Here is a 21,093-nt window from a genome sequence, read left to right as displayed (position 1 = left end):
TATAGGACTCACTATCTCAAATTGATCAAGACTGTGGGGACCTTTGAAATTGGATTAAGTACAATTTACAGTGTGTAATGTTTATGAATCTATTGGGGGCCAGGTGCGGAATGTGGTAGTTTGAATAGATGGCCCCCAATATATTCAGTGTTTTATTAGTTTGTAGTTTGCATGTGCAGTCACCTGGCTGGAGGCAGTGTCATGGTAGATCTTAAGGTAAGGGTCTTATGGTGGTCAGTTTGAGATTTCAATCTAAAGATATGCAAAGTGTGCCTAGCTGGAGTTCCTGAAATGTGCTGTGCTGTGTGGCTTTTGACCTTTTTGGCTTGTGCTTCTCTCACTGTGTCTGGTCCTATAAAAGCAGGCCAGCTTCTTCTGCCGTTATGGAACTTTTCGTGGATCTGTAAGCTTAAATATATTCCTTCCTCCATAACTGTTCCTGGTCTGGAAGTTCACCTAAGTGAACCTGAAGCTGTCTGCTATGGGTCTCACTCTAGCACAGGCTGACCTGGAATTCACTATGTTGCCTCAGGGTGGCCTTGAACTCACAGTGATCCTCCTACCTCTGCCTCCTGAGTGCTGGGATTAAAAGCATGTGCCACCACTCCAGGCTCATTACTTGAAATTTTAAAGAAACTTTCTAAACTTTATATGGAATGCATTGAGGAAGTGATAATACTTTTTTTTTCTCATTTTTTTGTTTATTTTTATTTATTTATTTGAGAGCCACAGACAGAGAGAAAGAGGCAGAGAGAGAGAGAGAGAGAGAAAATGGGCACGCCAGGGCCTCCAGCCACTGCAAATGAACTCCAGACGTGTGTGCCCCTTGTGCACCTAGCTAACGTGGGTCCTGGGGAATCGAGCCTCGAACCAGGGTCCTTAGGCTTCACAGGCCAGTGTTTAATTGCTAAGCCATCTCTCCAGCCCAAGTGATAATATTTTTTTTGTTTTTCTTTTTGATTGCTAGTTATTTTATCAACTATGGTATATCAATAACAAAGGCTACCGGGTATGGTGGTGCACACCTTGAATCCCAGCAGAATTAGGAGGATCACCGTGAGTTAAAGGCTACCCTGAGACTACATAGTGAATTCTAGGTCAACCTGGGCTAGAGCAAGACCCTTCCTTGAAAAACCGAATAATACTAATAATAACCATGAACTTTAGAGCCAGTGTGCCAGGATTTGAATTCTGGCTTCACTTCTAGATCTGTTAGCAGTTTATTTATTTATTTTGTAGCAGTTTATTTTTAAGTTGTTTAACTTTGTTGTGCCTTAATTTTCTTATCTGCAAGATAGATATAGAATTAGGAGATTAAGTGAGCTAATAAGTAAAGCATTTAAATTGTAATAAATGTAGTTAATAAATGCCAGCAAGTATTCAAACATAAAGATTAATAATTCTGACATAGTTTAAAATAATTCCAGGGAGTAGAGGCAGTACAGTACAGTGCTTAAAAGCACAGGCTCTGGAGATAGACACAAAGTAAAATTCTGGCCCTTGCTTGTTTTGTGTGATATACCTATACTCATTGAACAATAGTGTCCTCAATTATAAAATAGAGCTTGGTGCTGTTTGTCCCCATTGTCCATGGGAGAGATGCTCCAGGATGCCTAAAGATACCTAGTTCACATATGCTCAAGTCCCTTCTATAAAGTGGCATAGTGTTTGCATTGGCACTTACATAGAACTTGGACCCTACACTATACTTAAAATCATCTCTAGATGACTTACAATAATGCCTAGAACAATGATAATGCTGTGGAGATAGTTGTTACCTATTCTTTAGGAAATAATGACAAGAAAAAAAAGTTTGCATTCATTATACTATTTTTTCCCCAAATCTTTTTTTAACTTATTTATTTGTAGGCAGAGAGAGAGAGAGATTGAAAGAAGAGAGACAGACAGAGAATGGATGCTCCAGGGCCTCCAGCCACTGCAAATGAACTCCAGACGCATGTGCCCCCTTGTGCATCTGGCTTACGTGGGTACTAGAGAATCAAACCTGGGTTCTTTGGCTTTGCAGGCAAGCATCTTAACTGCTAAGCCATCTCTCCAGCCTTTTTTTTAGAGATAGGGTCTCACTCTAGCTCAGACTGACTTGGAATTGTGGTCTCAGGGTGGCCTCAAACTCATTATGATCCTCCTACCTCTGCCTCCCAAATGCTGTGATTAAAGGTATGTGCCAATATGCCTGGCCCCCAAATATTTTTGATCCATGGTTGATTGAATTTATGGATGCAGAACACACCATATACAGGCCTCACAGATTTACTGTGAGGATACAGTAAAATTGTACATTTGAGGAAGCATGGATAAAGGCCATGGTAGGATTAGTGATACATATTAGGCAGTTCATCCCAGGCATATTTTCACATGCTATCTTGATACATTTTTACTTGTCCCCTGAGTGGCTGGGGGCGTTCAAGAATATTAGCCATATATCCCTGGCCTGGTTTTTTAGCCTTCTTTCTCCCTCCGCCTTGTATATAGTCAGAGTTTCATTCTAATATAATTATTTATTACTTGCTATTTACACTTTGAAGCCTTTGATCTGTTTGCCTTGCCTTAAGGCTGTCTTAGCAATCTTTTGCATGTCTCAGAGTCTTCTCTTTTACTCAAATACGGTTTTCTTCATGAAGTTTCTTTCACCCTCTCCTCAAATCAAAATGTGTCTTCTTTCTTTGAATTATATAATACAGTGTAGTTTCCATGTAGGTCTTGTATTATTCTCACAGTATTTTTCTGTATTTTACTCAATCTAAGTGTCCTTGATTATAAAAATGTCATTATTTTGCATATCAATATGAAGACAAAATGCTATCATTTATACTGACATGTCCTCAATTATAAGATACATCCCAAACTCAGAGATGTGACATACATACATACGTGTGTGTGTGTGTGTGTGTGTGTGTGTGTGTGCGCGCGCATATATATATATGTGCCTTAGAATTGGTGACACAGGAATGTTTTTTGGTTTTTGGTTTTTTGAGATAGGGTCTCACTCTAGCCCAGGCTGAATTAGTTTCAAGTGGCCTTGAACTCATGGTGCTTCTCCTATCTCTGCATCCTGAGTGCTGGAATTAAAAGAATAAACCACCACGCCTGGCAACACGGGGATTTTTGTTGTGTTTGCTTCACACCTTCCCACTCTGTCAGTAAGTTCCTAGAGAGCAGGGAGTGAGTGACTCCAGAGAGCTCACCTTATGTCTCTTGGTACCTAGCACCTAAGTGACACTCAGTAAATGTGTGGCTTTACTAGCCCTCACACTTTCTCTCAGGGTGTCTGGCCTTTATGGCATTATTGGAAGAGGCTGTGTCTTTAGCTGTTGACCCCTTGAGTCATTTCTGGCGTCTGGCTCTGGACAAGAGGAAACCAGGACAGAGCTGACGGGAGCAGATCATGATTGAATGGGCTGCCAAGGTGTGGTGGTTGAATGGAATTTGCAACCAAGTGCAATTCTTAGCCATCATCTCCCCACCCCCACATATACACAGTGTTTCATGACGGAAATAAAGTTTGCTTTCCTGGCCATTAGCAGACCTCATCATTTTGGTTCCTAATTGTCTTTTTGTCTTGTCTCCTATTTAGTATCTATGACCTCGCATTTAAGCCTGATGGAACCCAACTGATTCTGGCTGCAGGAAACAGATTACTGGTAGGATTTTGTCTGAGTTTCCATCCTAAGTGCCTTTCCCCCCTCCTTCTAGTAACTACTTTGAAATTTGACCCCCTTTTTTGAGATAAAAAAGGCAAGGGCGGAAAAACTAGTCATTACTTTTTAATAGGGAAGGAAATGGGCTATTTAAAACAGGTAAGTAAACTGTCTATCAGATAGGAACTTGTGAACAATGCCTCCTTTGGAGTCATTTATCTTTCCCCTTGGAGACACCCATGAAATAGTTGAAGACAATTTATCAAAATGCCTTTGAAACTGGGTGGGTGTCGGTTCATATTTTGTCTTCCTGAAAAAGCCAAGTAACAGGGTTGAAGGTGTTCCATGAGGAGCCAGAGAGCCTGACCCTGAGTTTGCAGCTCTGGCCCACATAAACAATGCCATATGGATACTATCCTAGTTTTTTGTAGTTCCAAAGGCCACAGGCTTCCTCTGGACCCTAGCCTTAAAAACCTCTATGTGATCACTCTTCCTCTTGTAAGTCTACTTCCTTTCCTCTGCTGTCTCCAGATACACAGACTGACTGATCTGATGTCCACACTCTTTTGGTAACTGCATGTACATTACAGCCAAGGTTCAATTGTTCTGAAGGCTTCTTCTCTCCAGGGTCAACAGTCCAGATCCTTTTAGCTTCCTTCCATGGGTTTTCTTCTCCAGTGTTCTGACTGTGTGGGAGAGTTTTGCCCTCATTTCTCAGATGGTGTGTTTTTTACTTTTCCACATATTTATATATGACACACAGCTATAAAATATCCTAAATCCACATTACAGCTGGGTTTTATAACGTTGCCTCCTACTCACAAACCCAGCATTTGTTCAGGTCTGTGACTTTAAAACTCTTGATAGCATTTGTGAAACATCTATCTGTATTTTGACATTAGGGGGCAATGCTAGCATTGACATTTAATCATGTTGTCCACTGCTGCTGGCTTTGTTTAGGAAGATTTGGCTTGATTGGTCATTTATTTAAACTAATGTAAGAATGAGTGAAGTTGGGCTAGAGAGATGGCTTAGTGGTTAAGGCTCTTGCCTGTGAAGCCTAAGGACCCAGGTTTGATTCCCCAGTACTTGTGTAAGCTAGATCCGTAAGGTAGTGCATGTATCTGGAGTTTATTTGCAGTGGCTGGAGGTGTGCTCATTCTTTCTCTCCATCTGCCTCTCTCTCTCTCAAATAAGTAAATAAATAAAGTATTTTTAAAAAAGAATGAGCCGGGTATGGTGGCGCATGCCTTTAATCCCAGCACTTGGGAGGCAGAGGTAGGAGGATCGCCGTGAGTTCGAGGCCACCCTGAGACTCCATGGTGAATTCCAGGTCAGCCTGGACTAGGGCGAGACCCTACCTCGAAAAACAAACAACAACAACAAAAAGAATGAGTGAAATTTAGACAGGTCTGGTGGCACAGGTCTGTAATCCCAGCTTCTTATAAGGCTAAGGCAGGAGGATCACAAGCTCAGGGCCAGCCTGGGCTACAGAATGATTTCAGGCCCAGCCTGGACAACTTAGATACTGTTTCAAAATGAAAAATAGTGGGGTGTGGTGGCACATGCCCTTAATCCCAGCACTCAGGAGGCAGAGGAAGGAGGATTGCTGTGAGTTTGAGACCACCCTAAGACTACATAGTGAATTCCAGGTCAGCCTGAGCTAGTGTAAAACCCTACCTTGAAAAAAACAAAAAAGAAAGAAAGAAAGGAAAAGAATGCTAGGAATAAAGATGTATGGCAGAGGGCTTGCCTAAGCCCTAAATTCAATCTTGAGTACTGATGTAGGGCAGGGGGCAGAAGGGATGGATAATCAGTGAAGTTTGCAGAGCATTTCCCTGGAGAGCCTTTATCTCAATAAAAGGTTGCTGGTGTGTTCTTGGTCACATAGAGGATAGAGCCAAGGCCTCTAGTTCCTGGTTACTAGCATTAAGACATTTTTTTTTTCTGGTTATGCTGTACATTCTTTATTTGATTCAAATTTAGCATATTGACAACTGTTCTGCTATAAAAAACAAAAATAGCAGTAGCACCCTATAGGAATTTTGAATAATGGATATCACGTAGATAATTTATACTGTTGTCCCATTTTGGCAGGTTTATGATACCTCTGATGGCACTTTACTTCAGCCTCTCAAGGGCCACAAAGACACTGTGTACTGTGTGGCATATGCAAAGGATGGTAAGAAGCTGTTCTGGGTTCCCGTCTCTGTATTGGCCTTGTAGCTGTTTGGTTTTTCCTTAGGTGCTCTGTAATTATCTTAAAATATAACTTGCAAGGTAGGAAGTTGCTTTGACTTCAGTTTAGTCATCCATTACACTAATACTTTGTTTGTTTTGTGCTAATGGGAATAGGGCCCAGGGTCTAGCACATGCTGCATAAATGCTCTGCCACAGAATTACATCTCCAGCCCTTGCAAGTATTGTTTTAGGAGCCATCTTGAGATATTTCAGAGAGCAAAACAAGCAAAGGTTTGGCCTTGTTGTAGTCTAGGGGAGGAAGAGGATACAAGGGAGAATGATAAAAAGTAAGGGGGTAGGGCTGGAGAGATGGCTTATCAGTTAAGATGCTTGCTTGCAAAGCCAAATGACCCAGGTTCAATTTTCCAGGACCAACATAAGCCGGATACACAATATGGTACATGTGGTCTGGAAATGGTTTGCAGTGGCTGAAGGTTCTGATTCTCAGTGACAATAGGGGAACCACTGTTAGGTTCTGAGCAGAGGAAGGATCTGATCTGATTCCAGTGTGATATTTGTCTTGGAAATAATCTTTAAGAAGTAAGGGTTGAAACACAGAGCTGAGTGAAGAACATTCTCACACCAGGGTAAGTTCCCTGGAGTTTGCTGCTTGGACACAGCTCTTACTTCAGGTTTTTTTTTATAAGCTAGTAACAGTGCATATATATATATAATTTTTATTTGTTTGCTTTTTGGAGGTAGGGTCTTATTCTAGCTTAGGCGGACCTGGAATTTACTGTGTAGTCTCAGGGTGGCCTTGAACTCACAGCTATCTTCCCGAGTGCTGGGATTAATGGTGTGTACCACCACACTCAGCTAAAAAGAAAATTACTTATTTATTAATGAATGACAGAAAGAGCAAGACAGAAGTAGGGAGGGAAGGAGAATATGGGCTTACCAGGGTCTCTGCAAACAAGCTTCACATGCATGCACCACCTTGTGCATCTGGCTTTACGTGAGTACTGAGGAACTGATCCTTTAGGCTTTGCAGGCAAGCACCTTAACCACCCAGCCATCTGTTCAGCCCTGGTAACAATACACTTAATAAGAAATTACTTGTTACAGGCTGTGACGATGGCTCAGTGGATAAAGTGCTCAGGTTTAAGCCCGAGTATACAAGTTTGATCCCCAGATTTTACCCACCCCCCATGCACAAAAACAAAAATAGACATCATGGCAGGCTCCTGAAATCCCAGAAATATTGATGGCTAAATGGGAGGCAGAAACTAGAGAATTTCCTAGAAGCCCAGCTGCTTGTAGTGGGTAGTAGTCAATAATGAGAAAACGAGAGAGAGAGAGAGAGAGAGAGATATTGAGATTGAGAGAGAGGGAGAGGGAGAGAGAGAGAGAATATGCTCCTCAAATGAGGTGGAAGGTCCAAAAATGACCTGCATATAAATGCCCTGATATGCACATGCCTATGCTCACACACCCCCAAAAGAAATTATTTGCTATATGTTGCCTTTCCCAGACCTGTTCATTTTTCCTCCATTCCTCATAGCACATTTATTTCTGTAATTCCATTATGTCAGTTCTTAGCATGAGCAGTGTTAAACAATTTCCGTACATATAATCACATCCAAAACAAGTACTAAAATTTATTTATTTTTAAACAAATTCTTTTTTACTTATTTGACAGAGAGGGGGTCGGATATTGGGCACACCAGGGCTTTCTATCTCTGCTCAGTGGTAGAGAGCGTGCTTAGCATGTGCCAGGCCTTAAATTCCATCCCCCCTGCACCAGGCATGCACACAGGCACATATGTCCACATGTGTACACATGAACAGTAGAGAAGCAGGTAATACCTACTAGGCACCTTAAAGAGAACTAGTTTTCTAAGAAATACACTCTGAGAAATTCTGGTTTAAAATTAATGTGATAATTTCCTTTTTTTTTTTTAAAGATTTATTTTTATTTATTTGAGACAGAGAGAGAATGGGTGCACCAGGGCCTCTAGCCACTGCAAACAAACTCCAGATGCATGAAGCATGTGCCTTAACTACTAAGCCATCTCTCCAACCTGACACTTTTTTTCCTAAAAAACACAGGCAAGCGCTTTGCTTCGGGATCAGCTGACAAAAGTGTTATCATCTGGACGTCAAAATTGGAAGGCATTCTGAAGTATACGTAAGTGACTTTGTGGGTGGTGGTGTTATTAGTTTGATACTTGTTTGTTTACTTGTTTTGAGATAGGGTCTCACTCTGTAACCCAGGCAGGCCTTGAACTTTCAGTCTCCCTGCTTCAGACTCCAAAGTAGCTGGGATTGCAGGTTTGCACCACCAACCACACTTGGATCTACTTTAACTGTTATTAATTGCAGCAACAGCCTCTTAGAAAAGATGTCAGGATAGGGCAGGGGGAGATAGCTTAGTCAATAAAGTGCTTGCTTTGCAAGCATGAAGATCTGAATTCCATGCCCAGTGGCCACATAAAATGATAGAGGCAGCCAGGTGTGGTGGTGTACATCTTTAATCCCAGCACTGGGAGGCAAAAGTAGGAGGATCACCATGAGTTTGAGGCCACCCTGAGACTACATAGTGAATTCCAGGTCAGCCTGGGCTAGAGTAAGACACTACCTTGAAAAACCAAAATAAATAAATTAATTAAAATGACAGTCGTATATCCTACTTATCTCAGCTCTGGGGTGGCATAGACAGGAGAATCTCATGGGCTCACACTCATCAGCCAGTCTAGCCTAATTGGTGAGCTCCAGCTCAATGAGAGACTCTATCTCAAAGGAGGCAGACCACATTCCTAAGGACAATACCCGAGGCTGACCTCTGTCCTCTACATACATGTGTGGGCCTGTACATACACATGTATTTAAAAAGAAAGAAAAAAGATGCAAACAAGAACTTTTTTCTCTGAAATGAGCTTAAAATTAGGTCCTCAGGGATAGGTGGGTAATGAATGAGCACTTACTACCTTGGCCAGTATTGTAGTGGGTATATGCATATAGTGTAGTACAGTTCATCTGACACCATAGAATTTACTCACTCCAGCTTGTTCTTTCCAGTCCCCATCTTTTTTTAAAAAAATTTTTGTTATTTTTGTTTATTTATTTGAGAGTGACAGACAGGGAGAGAGAGAGAGAGAGAGAGAGAGAGAGAGAGAGAGAGAGAGAGAATGGGCGCACCAGGGCCTCCAGCCACTGCAAACGAACTCCAGACACATGCACCCTCTTGTGCATATGGATAATGTGGGTCCTGGGGAACCGAGCCTTGAACCGGGGTCCTTAGGCTTCACAGGCAAGCGCTTAACCACTAAGCCATCTCTCTAGCCCATCCAGTCTCCTTCTTTTAAGAATGGCCTTGTATCCTCCCAGTGACAAAAGCCAGAAATAAGGGCCAGTGTACTTAGAGTCTCGTAATCCTGCAGGGGCTACACTCCCTCTTCCAAACTAGCTAGTCTCTCCTCACCCTATAGGTGTCAGGCTCAATTGTCCCTGCTCTGCCAACCCTCTACTGCCCCTTCAGTCTCAGGATGCCTCTCTCAGGTATTTCTTACAGTTGTAGGTTTATACTTATTTTGGTGATTGATTGATGTCACCCACCATCCTGTGGGCTCCATGAGGGAAGAAACTACCCCTAACTTTTTGCTCACTTATTTTCCTGGTGCTAAGTGCCTTGTCTGGCCCACAGTAAGTACTCAACAACTTTCTTCTTCTTTTTTTTTTAATAAAAAATATTTTATTTATTTATTTGATAGAAAGAGAGAGGGAGAGAATGGGTGCTCCAGGGCCTCCTGCCACTGCAAACAAGCTCCAAATGCATGTGCCCCCTTGTGCATCTGGCTTACGTGGGTCCTGGAGATCGAACGAGGATCCTTTGGCTTTGCAGTCAAATACCTTAACTGCTAAGGCATCTCTTCAGCCTTCTTAGATATAAATATAGATTATAGATTATAGATATAGATATATAGATATATATGTATATAATTTTATTTTATTTATTTGAGAGAGATGAGAGAGAGAGAGAGAGGAAGTGGCAGATAGAGAGAAAGAGAGAATGGGCATGCTAGGGCCTCTGGCCACTGCAAATAAATTCCAGATGCATGCTCCCCTTGTGCATCTGGCTTACATGGGTCCTAGGGAATTGAACCAGGGTCCTTAGGCTTCACAGGCAAATGCCTTAACTGCTAAGTCATTTCCCTAGCCTTTTTCTTCCCTTTTGGTTTTTCAAGGTAGGGTCTCACACTAGCCCAGGCTGACCTGGAATTCACTATGTCATCTCAGGCTGGCCTCAAAGTCTTGGTGATCCTCCTAACTCTGCCTCCCAAGTGCTGGGATTAAAGGTGTGCTCCACCACACCCAGCTTTTCTTTTGTTTTAGAGAGAGACAGACAAAATTGGCATACCAGGGCCTCAGCCCCTTCAGTAAGACTCCAGATGCTTGCACCACCAGTGGGCATGTGTGACCTTGCCTCATCTTTGTGGCGTGGGATCTGGAGAGTCAAACATGGGTCCTTAAGTTCGCAGGCAAGCATCTTAACTACTAAGCAATCTCTCTAGCCTTCCTTCCTTCCTTCCTTTTTTCTTTTGCTGGGTTTAGTTTTGGCTTTTTCTCCCCTAGGCTGCTTTGGCGTGGTTCCTATGCTGCCATCTTAACCAGAAGTCCTCTCTTCTCTCTTTCTTTCTTTCTTTCTTTCTTTCTTTCTTTCTTTCTTTCTTTCTTTCTTTCTTTCTTTCTCTCTCTCTCTCTCTCTCTCTCTCTCTCTCTCTATATATATATATATATATATATATATATATATCTCTTTCTTTCATTCTTTGTTTTTCTCTCTCCCTCTTTCTTTCTTTTCAAGGTAGGGTCTCGCTCTAGCCCAGGCTGACTTGGAACTCACTATGTGGTCCTATGCTGGCCTTGAACTCATAGTCATCTTGCTATCTCTGCTTCTGAGTGCTAGGATTAAAGGCACGTGCTATCATACCCTCTCCCCCCCCCACCCCTTAAGGTCTTACTCTAGGCCAAGGCTGACCTGGAATTTACTATGTAGTCCCAGGCTGACCTTGAACTCACAGAGATCTTCCAACCTCTGCTTCCCAAGTGCTGGAATTAAAGGCGTGCACCACCATGCTGGGCTAACTTTCTGATTTTCAATTGTAGAAAAATACACAAAATGCAAAACATGCCATCTAACCTTATGTTAAGTGTTCAGTGATAATAAGTACATTCACATCATTATGCAGCCAAAGCTTGGAAAGTAAAATCTTTAAAACTCTTTATCTTGCAAATCTAAAATTCAATACCTAACACCTTTGTTTCTGCTTTTCCTCTTAGCCTTTGGCAACTATCTTTAGGAGAGATGGTTATCAACTTTCTTTAGGAGTTGGTCTATTTAGGTACCTCATATAGGTGGAGCCTTATAATAGTTACCCTTTTTTACTAGCATATTTCACTTAGCATAATGTCCTCATGGTTCATCCATGTGGTAGTATGTGTCATTTTTTTTTTTTCGAGGTAGGGTCTCACTCTAGCCCAGGCTGACCTGGAATTCACTATGGAGTCTCACAGTGGCCTCAAACTCACAGTGATCCTCCTACCTCTGCTTCCCGAGTGCTGGGATTAAAGGCGTGCGCCACCGCATCTGGCTGTGTCATAACTTTTTTAAGGCTAAACAATACTCCCTTGTATGTGTAGAATGCATTTTGTTTGTCTATTAGTTGATGGGCATGTAGGTTGCTTCCACTTTTTGACTACTGTAAATAATGCTGCTATGAACATAATAAGCAATTTTAAAATGAATAAATGAAGTCTGTAGAGATGTCTCAGTGGCTAAGTGCTTGCTTGTGAAGCCTAAGGACTCTGGTTCAAGGCTCGATTCCCCAGTACCCATGTAAGCCAGATGCACAGGGTGGCGTATGCATCTAGAAATCATTTACAGTGACTGGAGGCCCCGGTGCACCCATTCTCTCTCTCGCTCTCTGTCGGTCTCAAATAAATAAGTAGAAATAAACAAAATTTGAAGAAGATGAATAAATGAGTGACATTATAAGTGAAATTTACCTAAAAGTGAAGGGATAGAATTATGGCTGAGATGCCATGTAGGGAGCATTGCTTCCTCCATTTTCATTGCTGTTGAGTGATTTGCTATGTTTCCAAATACTGGCCTGATCTTGTCATTTTTTTTTGTTTATTTGTTTGCTAAATTTTAATTTGTTACTTATTTTCAAACACACATAGAATGAATGAGAATGGGCATGCCAGGGCCTCTTGCTACTGTAAATGAATTCCAGATCCATGTGCCACTTAGCACATCTATTTTTATGTGAGTACTGGGGAATCTAGCCTAGGCCTTTAGGCTTTGCAAGCAAGTGCCTTTAATCAATGAACCATCTCTTCAGCCCTGAGCTTGTCTTTATTACACATCTATCCTATATTTATAGGCTTCAGAAAATGACCAGGAAAAGAGCCACAAATAAAGGATTTACTCTGCAGCTTGCACTAGGCTGGATTTTTTGTGCATTTATCTCTTCAACCCACACAAAGTGTCAGTGTAGGCAGGAGAGCCCTGGAGAGAAGCATTTGATTGGGTGGGATTCTGGATGAGTGGAGATGGTGACTGAGGGCAGTCCAAATGAAGGAGCAGGAATTCCTGTCCTGTCTATTGGTCCCTTGCAGAGGGGCTTGCAGTGTGTCACCCAAGGCTCTGAGCTCATGGTTTGAACCTTCATTTGTAGTCACTGAAACATTTGTGGTTTGTTGTGTGAACCTTCAGTTCTCTACTTTCCAGGCACAATGACTCCATACAGTGTGTCTCCTACAACCCTGTTAACCACCAACTAGCATCTTGTTCCTCCAGTGACTTTGGTAAGTTATGATTCCCAGGGTCTCATGCTGGAGTAACTGAGATTCATCCAAAAATGCTGAATTCCATGCAGACTTAGTGGTTTGTCCTGAGAGAATGAAGGTAACTTCTCATCTGGAAGCTGAGGGAAAGATTGCCAGTTATTCTTTTTAAATTTTTATTTATTTATTTATTTATTTAGAGAGAAAGAGTATGTGTATGCCAGAGCCTCCTATTGCTGCTAATGAATTCTAGATGCATGTACCAATTTGTGTGTCTGGCTTTATGTTGGTACTAGGGAATTGAACTCAGACTGTCAGTCTTTGTAAGTAACTATCTTTAACTTCTGAACAATTTCCCCAGCCTGAAAGTTATTCTTAAAATTGATAGAAGCTATGATAGTGAGTTGTGATGTAAGATACCAGAGGCCAATGAACAGAAAGTCCCTAGAGGAGGAAGTAGTGGGAAAGATAGGAGGGCACAGCTTACCTTGCTGTTGCTGCCCCTTGGAAGCCTTCCCTCACTCACTCTGGTAGGGATAGCTCTGTGCCAACCCTCTGAGGTCAAGTGTTATGCTCATTCCCTCTCTCCTGACAAAACAGAACTAAGACCACTTAGCTGATAAGTGGAGGACCAGGGCTGAGATTCAGGCTAGGTGGTTGCCTGCAGAGCTTGCCATAGGAAATACTACTGAGGGAGGCTAGAGAGAGCTGTTCCCCATAGCTGAAGCCTGGGAAAGGCACAGTGGAGTGCATATAATATGTGTGCACTGGGAATGCCTGGGGAGGGGAAAAACAGCCTATTGACACTGCACCTGGCTGTATATACTTATTAGTGCATTATATTTCCCTTTGTGATCATGCTTCACTGCCCAGGCAGAACAGAACTTGCTTATGTTGTCTGTTTCATGGGCTGCACTGAGTGAGCCTTGTCTGGGGGCTGGAGGGAGCAAGCCTAAATTGACCAGATAGCTCAGAGAGGGTCATGGCAGAGGCCTGGAGAGAAAAGTAGGCTCTCAGAAGGCCTCATTCATTATAAGTTCTTTCCTTCTCTCTCTCTCTCTTTCTTTCTTTCTTTCTTTCTTTCTTTCTTTCTTTCTTTCTTTCTCTCTTTCTCTCTTTCTCTCTTTCTCTCTTTCTCTCTTTCTCTCTTTCTCTCTCTCTCTCTTTCTTTCTATTATCTATCTACCTATCTATCGTTTGTCTGTCCATCCATCCGTACGTCCATCCACCCACCCACCTACCTACCTACCTACCTACCTGTTTTGGCAGGGTCTGACTATAGCCAGACTGACCTGAAACAACTTACTTTGTGTAGCCGAGGCTACTCTAGATGCTGTATTATTCTCTGGGTGCCATGTTCTAGGTAAGAAGAGCTAACCTGTCCTTTCTTTGAAATTTAAAATTCCAGAGAAGTTGGGTAGAACTTCACTATCTACCTTTTTTAAAAAAATATTTATTTAACTTGTTAGAGAGAAAGACACAGAGAAGAAGAGAGAGAGAATGGGCATGCCAGGGCCTCCAGCCCCTGCAGATGAATTCTAGATGCATGTGCCACCCTGTGCATCTGGCTTATATGGGTACTGGGGAATCAAACCTGGGTCCTTAGGCTTTGTAGGCAAACACCTTAACTGCTAAACCATCTCTCCAGCCCCCATCTACCGTTTTTTTTTTTTTTAAAGTATAGATCCCCAGTAAGTTGTTAAGATAGTACAGAGAGTCCTACGTATTTATTCTTGACTAAGTTTATACCAGTGGATGCATCTTGAGCAACTATTATGCAATAGAAAAACCAGGAAAGAAGCGGACAATGTGTGTGCAGTCCTGTCAGTTTATCACATTTGTAGCAGCGTACCAGCACTGTAATATAGAACCATTTCACTTCCCACCCACCTTCCTTGTCACCTGATATCCCCAATTCCAGTAACCATGAATTTTCACTATTCTCTAATTCTGTCACTCAGTATGTTATATAAAAGGAATTATATAGTACTTTTGAAGGCTGAATTTTTTTCACTCATCATAAGACCTTGGAGATCCACTAAGAGAGAAAGAGACAGATAGAGAGGAAGAGAGAATGGGCATGCCAGGGCCTCTAGGCACTACATACGAACTCCAGACACATGTGCCCCCTTATGAATCTGGCTTACATGGGTCCTGGGGAATTGAACCCAGGTCCTTAGGCTTCACAGGCCAATGCCATAACTGCTAAGCTATTTCCCCAGTCCCCAGCTGATTTCATTTTGATGACTGAGTAAGTCTAGCTGCCTTTTCTGTTGTCATGTACTGAAGGTTTGTGGTCTCCTGAGCAGAAGTCTGTCTCCAAGCATAAATCCAACAGCAAGATCACCTGCTGCAGGTAAGTAGGCTCTGAAGATGGACTTTGTGTTCCTTCTTCCTCCAAACATGCCCTCATAGGCCTCTTCTCATAGTAGAGAAGGTCTGGTGTTGGCTAGTTGTGTGAGCTCCTATATTTCCTGTTGTCTCTTTGATGGAAGAGGCTCATGATGTAATCATGGAACAAAGGAGATCCACAAGTTGCTTTCACAAGGTTAGCTGGCAGCATTCTTCCGCACTGCATGGCTGTATTGACTGGAGGCTCTAGAAATGTGAGGCCAACCTTGTCCATGTAGCTTGTTTCAGGGGAAAATTCTGGCTTTCATGCTAGATCTGGATCAGAATCAAGATTTATTATTGACAGGGCTCTGTGACCTTGGAAAGTTACTGGATCTCTCTGAGCTGGAGCCTCAGGTTTCTTTGTGGACAACAGGTGATTAAAAACACTGAACTGATAGGATTGCTGTGAAATTCTCACAAACTAACAAGCATCCAACCTGCAGCACCACACCTGGCATGCAGAGGCTCTCTGTAACCAGTACTGTTCAGCTTCTGAGGGTACCCTCTGATGCAGCATCTGTTGAGTGTCTACTACAGGTTGAGTGTTGTGTTGTAGAGCTGGGACAACCCTAAGGCACAGATTTTTCATAAGGAGCTCCTGAATTGGGATGGGATTGAAATGCAAAGAAGAAAGTGAAGCTGGCCCAGGGAAGCAGGCATAAACTATCATAGAGATAGCATAGAGAGCATTTCTCAGTGCTGCTTCCAGAAGTAAGTAGAATTCTAAGCTGGGCCCTCTGATTTTATGTCACAAATAAGCAGGGGTGATGAAACCATAGCTGTTCTGTTACTGCATCCTCACACTGTGTTTCAAACCAGGGTATTGCTTTCACTGGCCTTACCTTCTTTGTGTTCCTTTCTCTCTCCCATGTCCTTTGTTGGCTGTGTGTACAGCTGGACGAATGATGGTCAGTACCTGGCTCTGGGTATGTCCAATGGGGTCATCAGCATACGGAACAAAAATGGCGAGGAGAAAGTGAAGATCGAACGGCCAGGGGGCTCTCTCTCCCCAGTGTGGACCATTTCCTGGAACCCTTCAAGGTACCCTATGGCTGTCCTCCTGGGACCAGCACCATTAGGAAGAAGGACTTTCTCAGCCTCCTGGGTTATTTCACTTTCTTCCTCACATCTTCATAGTGTGAAAGTCTTCTCAACCCACACGACTAGTCTGTTGAAATCTGTTCTTTTTAAATGGAGATTTCAAAGAGCCTATCTTGAGTTTTAGAACGAATCTCAAAGATTTAGCTAAGCAGATGTGCTATCTAGGCCAACCCAAAGTGTGTGTGTGTTTTTGCATATATATATGTATATGTATATGTGTGTGTATATATATATATATATATATATGTATATATATATGTATATATATATGTATATATATGTGTATATATTCACACACACATATGTATGTATGTATGTGTAATGTAATATGAAAAGGCCACTTCTTTATGAACTGATAGCTATATTTCTTTTTCCTTTGTCAGTTTTTTCCTGTAAAGTATGGGGAGAATATTTGCCTACCTGTTATTTAATAAATAGCTTTTTCATGTGCTTTTTTTTGTTGCCCTTGCCCAAAAGTCAAAATTAAGTCTACAAATGTCCCTGAAACCTAGAGGTATGCAAATACTTAGCATCTGTCTACCTGATCCAACCTTATACCCACTTTCCTTTTATACCTATGTGACTTTGAGGATGGTCTAAAAGGCTTTGCAGGCTCTTTGTATAATCCCATAATATTATTAAACCATCAGTATCCCTACAGAGTCCTCTGAAGGTAAATTAAAGCACTTAATTGTTTATCAGACCAATGTCATTTTACAGGTGGGTGTCTGCTTGATTTAGGAGGCTGCTTAATTCTGTTGCCTTTCCTACACCAGATTATTGTACTTCTTCCTGAATAATTCTGTCCAACGGAGGTTGTACCATGTGTATCTAATGCCATCAAAGGCCATTAGCATACCCCAGAGTTCCTGCTGTTTGATTTTGTGGCCACAGATGACTTTGTGGCTACAGGCTACCATTTTTAATTCATGAGAAGCAGGATGCCCAGTGTACCTGTTAGCTGTCCTCTTCCGGGTAGGGTACGGGGCCTCTTTGACAGGTTTTGAAATTACAGCTTTAGTTAGTCCTAAGCAATGTGACTGTGAACAACCACTTACTGTCTGCAGCCGATGGGAGAATATCTGGATGAACAGAGAAAACGAGGATGCTGAGGATGCCATTGTCAACAGATATTTGCAGGAAATTCCCTCCACTCTGAAGTCAACAGTGTACAGTAGTCAGGGTAGTGAGGCAGAGGAGGAAGAGCAAGAGGAAGAGGACGACAATCTCAGGGACGACAACTCGTGAGTGTGTCCTAGGGAGTGAGGACCCTCCTTGGGAGGACCAGGCCCCGTGCAGATTTGCCAAATGTTGAGAAACTCCTTGGCCAAGGACAGCTGAGCAGGGGCCAGGGAATTGTTGGTGTGACTCCCCTCCCGCACACATACAAAGGGGAGCTCACCCTGAGAAACCTGTGTAGGTGATAGTGTGATTCTTTGAGAAACAAGGAGATACTGGAAAGTCCAGAGCAGGCCCAACATGTCTGTAAATCTCTAACCTCAAAGAAACCTCCACTAGCATCCCAGTGTTCTTCCCTTCCATCTTTCAGTGTATGTAATTATCTAATCATACATTGCTTAACCTCAGAGAGTGAGCCCTTCCCAATAACATTAGAGCTTCACTGAAAAGCTTGATTTTCAGTGTTTACTAGGGCTTTTTGCAAAGATGCCTCATGATTCACATAACACTTTTTTGTTACTGGATACATTTCTTGTTCTGTTCTCATGCTGTACCTCACCTTGCATTGCCTAGGACTTATGGTAGAGAGGAATCCATTAGCTTGTTTCCTGACCCCTCCCAGTTGCTGGGCAGTCTCTTCTCTCAGAAACCTTGGTGGCAGAGTGGGAAAATCTGGTGCAGCCAGGATGTTTTGATTGGGCAATAGTATTCTAGCCAGGGACCTTCCTCACTACACCTCTGACACCTGAGATTTCTTGAAAGAATCCCAGAGTGATGAGGTGAGAAGTGATGACAAAAAAGGAGGAAGGGGGAAAAAAGAGGAAGGGAGCTGAGTGTGGTGGCACATGCCTTTAATCACAGCACTTGGGAGACAGAGGTAGGAGGATTGCTGTGAGTTTGAGGCCATCCTGAAACTACTTAGTGCCTTTTTCCCTTTTATTGTTCAATATGGGTGTTTGTTTTGGTAGAGTAGTCCAACTACTTGAGTTGGGACCAGGTTGGGTTGAAAGCTACCAATCCAGCTCCTATGGGGTGAGACCAGCCTGGAGCCAGGGGAGGCACTCCCTGGCAACTAGACTCTTGGCTCATATTTGGTCTTCAGTGCCAGTCATACACACTTCATTTGTAGGCCTCTTCCTGTCAGCACCCCTCTTGACCTTTCCATTTTTCCCTTAGTTCTGAATTAGTGCCTGTAATATTTTCTTCTCTGTCACCATGACTGGGTTTTATAAAGCTGTACAGGGTATACCTGTGAGGCCAGTGATCTGCTAGGTGACTGTCAACCCCTGGGTTCTTCCTTGGGAAGCCAGAATTAGTAAAGGTGTAGCCATCTTGGGAGAACAAGACCCATACTCAAAGTTAGGAAGCCTTTCTCAATCTAAATTCTGTGTGGCTGGCTCCTCATTTGAGCCAAGAGCTTTTTCCTAGGTGCTATTCTTACAGCCTCATCTCAAGACACTGATCTCTCAGGCCTTGTTTCAGTTATAGTTGTTGTCCTTGATATAGCCCAGTACTCATTTTAAAGTCAGATTTAGTCAGATGCCCTTTCATATGTGCAATAACCCTAGCTGCAAGAGACCTTGGGATTAGGTGTAATTCTACCTCTTCAGGGAGAGCAAGAGATTCTATTCTGTTAAAACTCAGTCCACATGTTCTTACTCTGAGCAATATTCACCTTCTTTCTCCCATGAGAAGAGGGCTTTTGAATCTGCAGTCATGCTCTTCCTTCCAATTGTATACCAGGGATCTCTGAAATGAGAAGTTTACCTTCCGTAGCTGTGGCAGACTCCCAGCTCCAGCCACTCATGGACAGGTGTCAGTGCAATAGCAGATCCCAAGAGGACCAAACATACCTCTCTGCTTCAGCCCACCAGACTGATTGATGAGTTGGGCTGAGTGCAACTGTTGGCCTTGGGAGGCTATGAAACACTTGGCTCCCTGACAGCCTGGCCAGGCTTTCTTTTTCCTGTTGTTTGTTAAACCCTTAACTTCACTCATCAGCAGGCTGTGCCCCCTTATAACCTCTTTTGTCTTCTGTTGATTAGAGATGAACATAATGACATCCTGGCTGTAGCTGACTGGGGACAGAAACTTTCCTTCTACCAACTGAGTGGGAAACAGGTAGGTAGAACTGTACAAACTCAGTCACACTTATGCCAGCTTTGATATATTTCACTAATGTATTTCTGAGGTTGTGTTATTCGTAATTACACATGATTGTTGTTAAGTGTTTGCCTACTGATTTGCTCTGACACCAGATGGTAGGCTCAAGGCTTAATGGTTTGCATGCCTTCAACCATAAAGTGCCTATCAGCTCTGTGAAACAGAAGTTTACTTATGTACTTTTAGAAATGAGTAGTCCCATATAGCCCCACATTGTCCCACATGGCTGGAAAATTGTGGAACCTGGGATCAAAACCCACATTGGTTTGTCTTTAACTCTGCTCTTAGGCTGGGGTGCATATAGCTCAGTAATAGAGAGCTTGCCTAGTATATGTTAGGAGAGTTCTGAATTCTAGCTCTAGTACCACAAAAAAAGTTAAAAAAAAAAATCTTATCTGGCGTGTAACTCATAATATAATCTAGGCTTGTTGAGAATTTGTGGCAATTCTCTTGCCTCAGTCTCCCAAGTGAGGAAGGCATGAATCACCATGACCAATTCAAATGGAACTTTTAGAAATTAAAAATGTAGTAATTCAGAGGCTGAGGTTGTAGCTCACTTGATAGACTACTTTGCCTAGCATGCAGAAAGACCTGGGTTTCCCCCAGTACTACATAGAACTGGGTAGGGTGGCCACACCTGTGACTACAGCATTTGGGAGGTGGAGACAGTAGAATCAGAAGTTTAAATTTGGGCTGGAGAGATGGCTTAGTGGTTAAGGCGCTTGCCTGAGGAGCCTAAAGACTCATGTTCGACTCTCCAGGTCCAATGTAAGCCAGAAAGTAAGGTTTAAAGGATGTTCATTTTTACTACTCTTATTAACAAAGTGCCAGATTTTCTAGCCAGTGACAAATAGAAAAAAGAATACTGGGTGTGGAGGCCCATGCCCTTTAATCCCAGCACAAAAACAGAGGTAGGAAGATCACCTTGAGTTCAAGGCCACCCTGGGACTACATAGTGAATTTCAGGTCAGCCCCGCCCCTCCTAAAAAAAAGGATTTTAAAAACAGAATAGAAAAAATATAGGCAGGTTGGAAAGGAAGAATTATAACTGTCAATATCCTCAGATGACATGATTGTAGAAAAAAAATCAAGGACTTACCAAAGTAACCTCCTAAGACCAATGAGCTCAAAGTTCCAGAATACAAGTTAAACATTTTTAAAACTTTTAAAAAAATTGTCATTTATTTATTTATTTGACAGAAAGAGGAAGAGAGAGGGAATGGGCACACGAGGGCCTCTAGCCACTGCAAACAACTTCTAGATGCATGTGCCACCTTGTGCATCTGGCTAACATGGGTCCTGGGGAATTGAACCTGGGTCCTTTGGCTTTGCAGGCAAATGCCTTAATGGCTAAACCATCCCTCCAGCCCATTCAAACTTTTTTATTAATAATTTCCATAATTATAAACAATAAACCATGATACTTCTCTCCCCTCCCCCACTTTCCCCTTCATATATCCATCCTCCATCATATCACCTCCCCTTCTCAATTAGTCTCTCTTTTATTTTGATGTCATCTTTCCTTCTATTATGAGCTTCTTCTGAAGGTAGTGCCAGGTACTGCGAG

The 21,093-nt window shown here is 42.5% G+C and overlaps 1 protein-coding gene across 3 annotated transcripts in view; it reads left to right on the top strand.

The window, feature by feature from the left end:
• Ift122 (intraflagellar transport 122) overlaps positions 1–21,093 on the top strand; it is an 87,359-nt gene that overhangs the window by 10,385 nt on the left and 55,881 nt on the right. Inside the window, exons 2-9 of one of the 3 annotated variants that reach the window (XM_045133736.1) lie at positions 3,596–3,662; positions 5,757–5,841; positions 7,950–8,028; positions 12,634–12,710; positions 14,979–15,045; positions 15,978–16,124; positions 17,252–17,428; positions 19,409–19,484. In XM_045133736.1, coding sequence (XP_044989671.1) covers positions 3,596–3,662; positions 5,757–5,841; positions 7,950–8,028; positions 12,634–12,710; positions 14,979–15,045; positions 15,978–16,124; positions 17,252–17,428; positions 19,409–19,484 — 775 coding nt within the window. The remainder of the gene's footprint in view (positions 1–3,595; positions 3,663–5,756; positions 5,842–7,949; positions 8,029–12,633; positions 12,711–14,978; positions 15,046–15,977; positions 16,125–17,251; positions 17,429–19,408; positions 19,485–21,093) is intronic. The other 2 variants (XM_004651583.2, XM_045133735.1) reach the window with 2 other exon arrangements.

The sequence above is a fragment of the Jaculus jaculus genome, chromosome 14 (genome assembly GCF_020740685.1).
Source record: "Jaculus jaculus isolate mJacJac1 chromosome 14, mJacJac1.mat.Y.cur, whole genome shotgun sequence".
Taxonomy (NCBI): domain Eukaryota; kingdom Metazoa; phylum Chordata; class Mammalia; order Rodentia; family Dipodidae; genus Jaculus; species Jaculus jaculus.
This window is presented reverse-complemented; position numbering and strand designations above follow the sequence as displayed.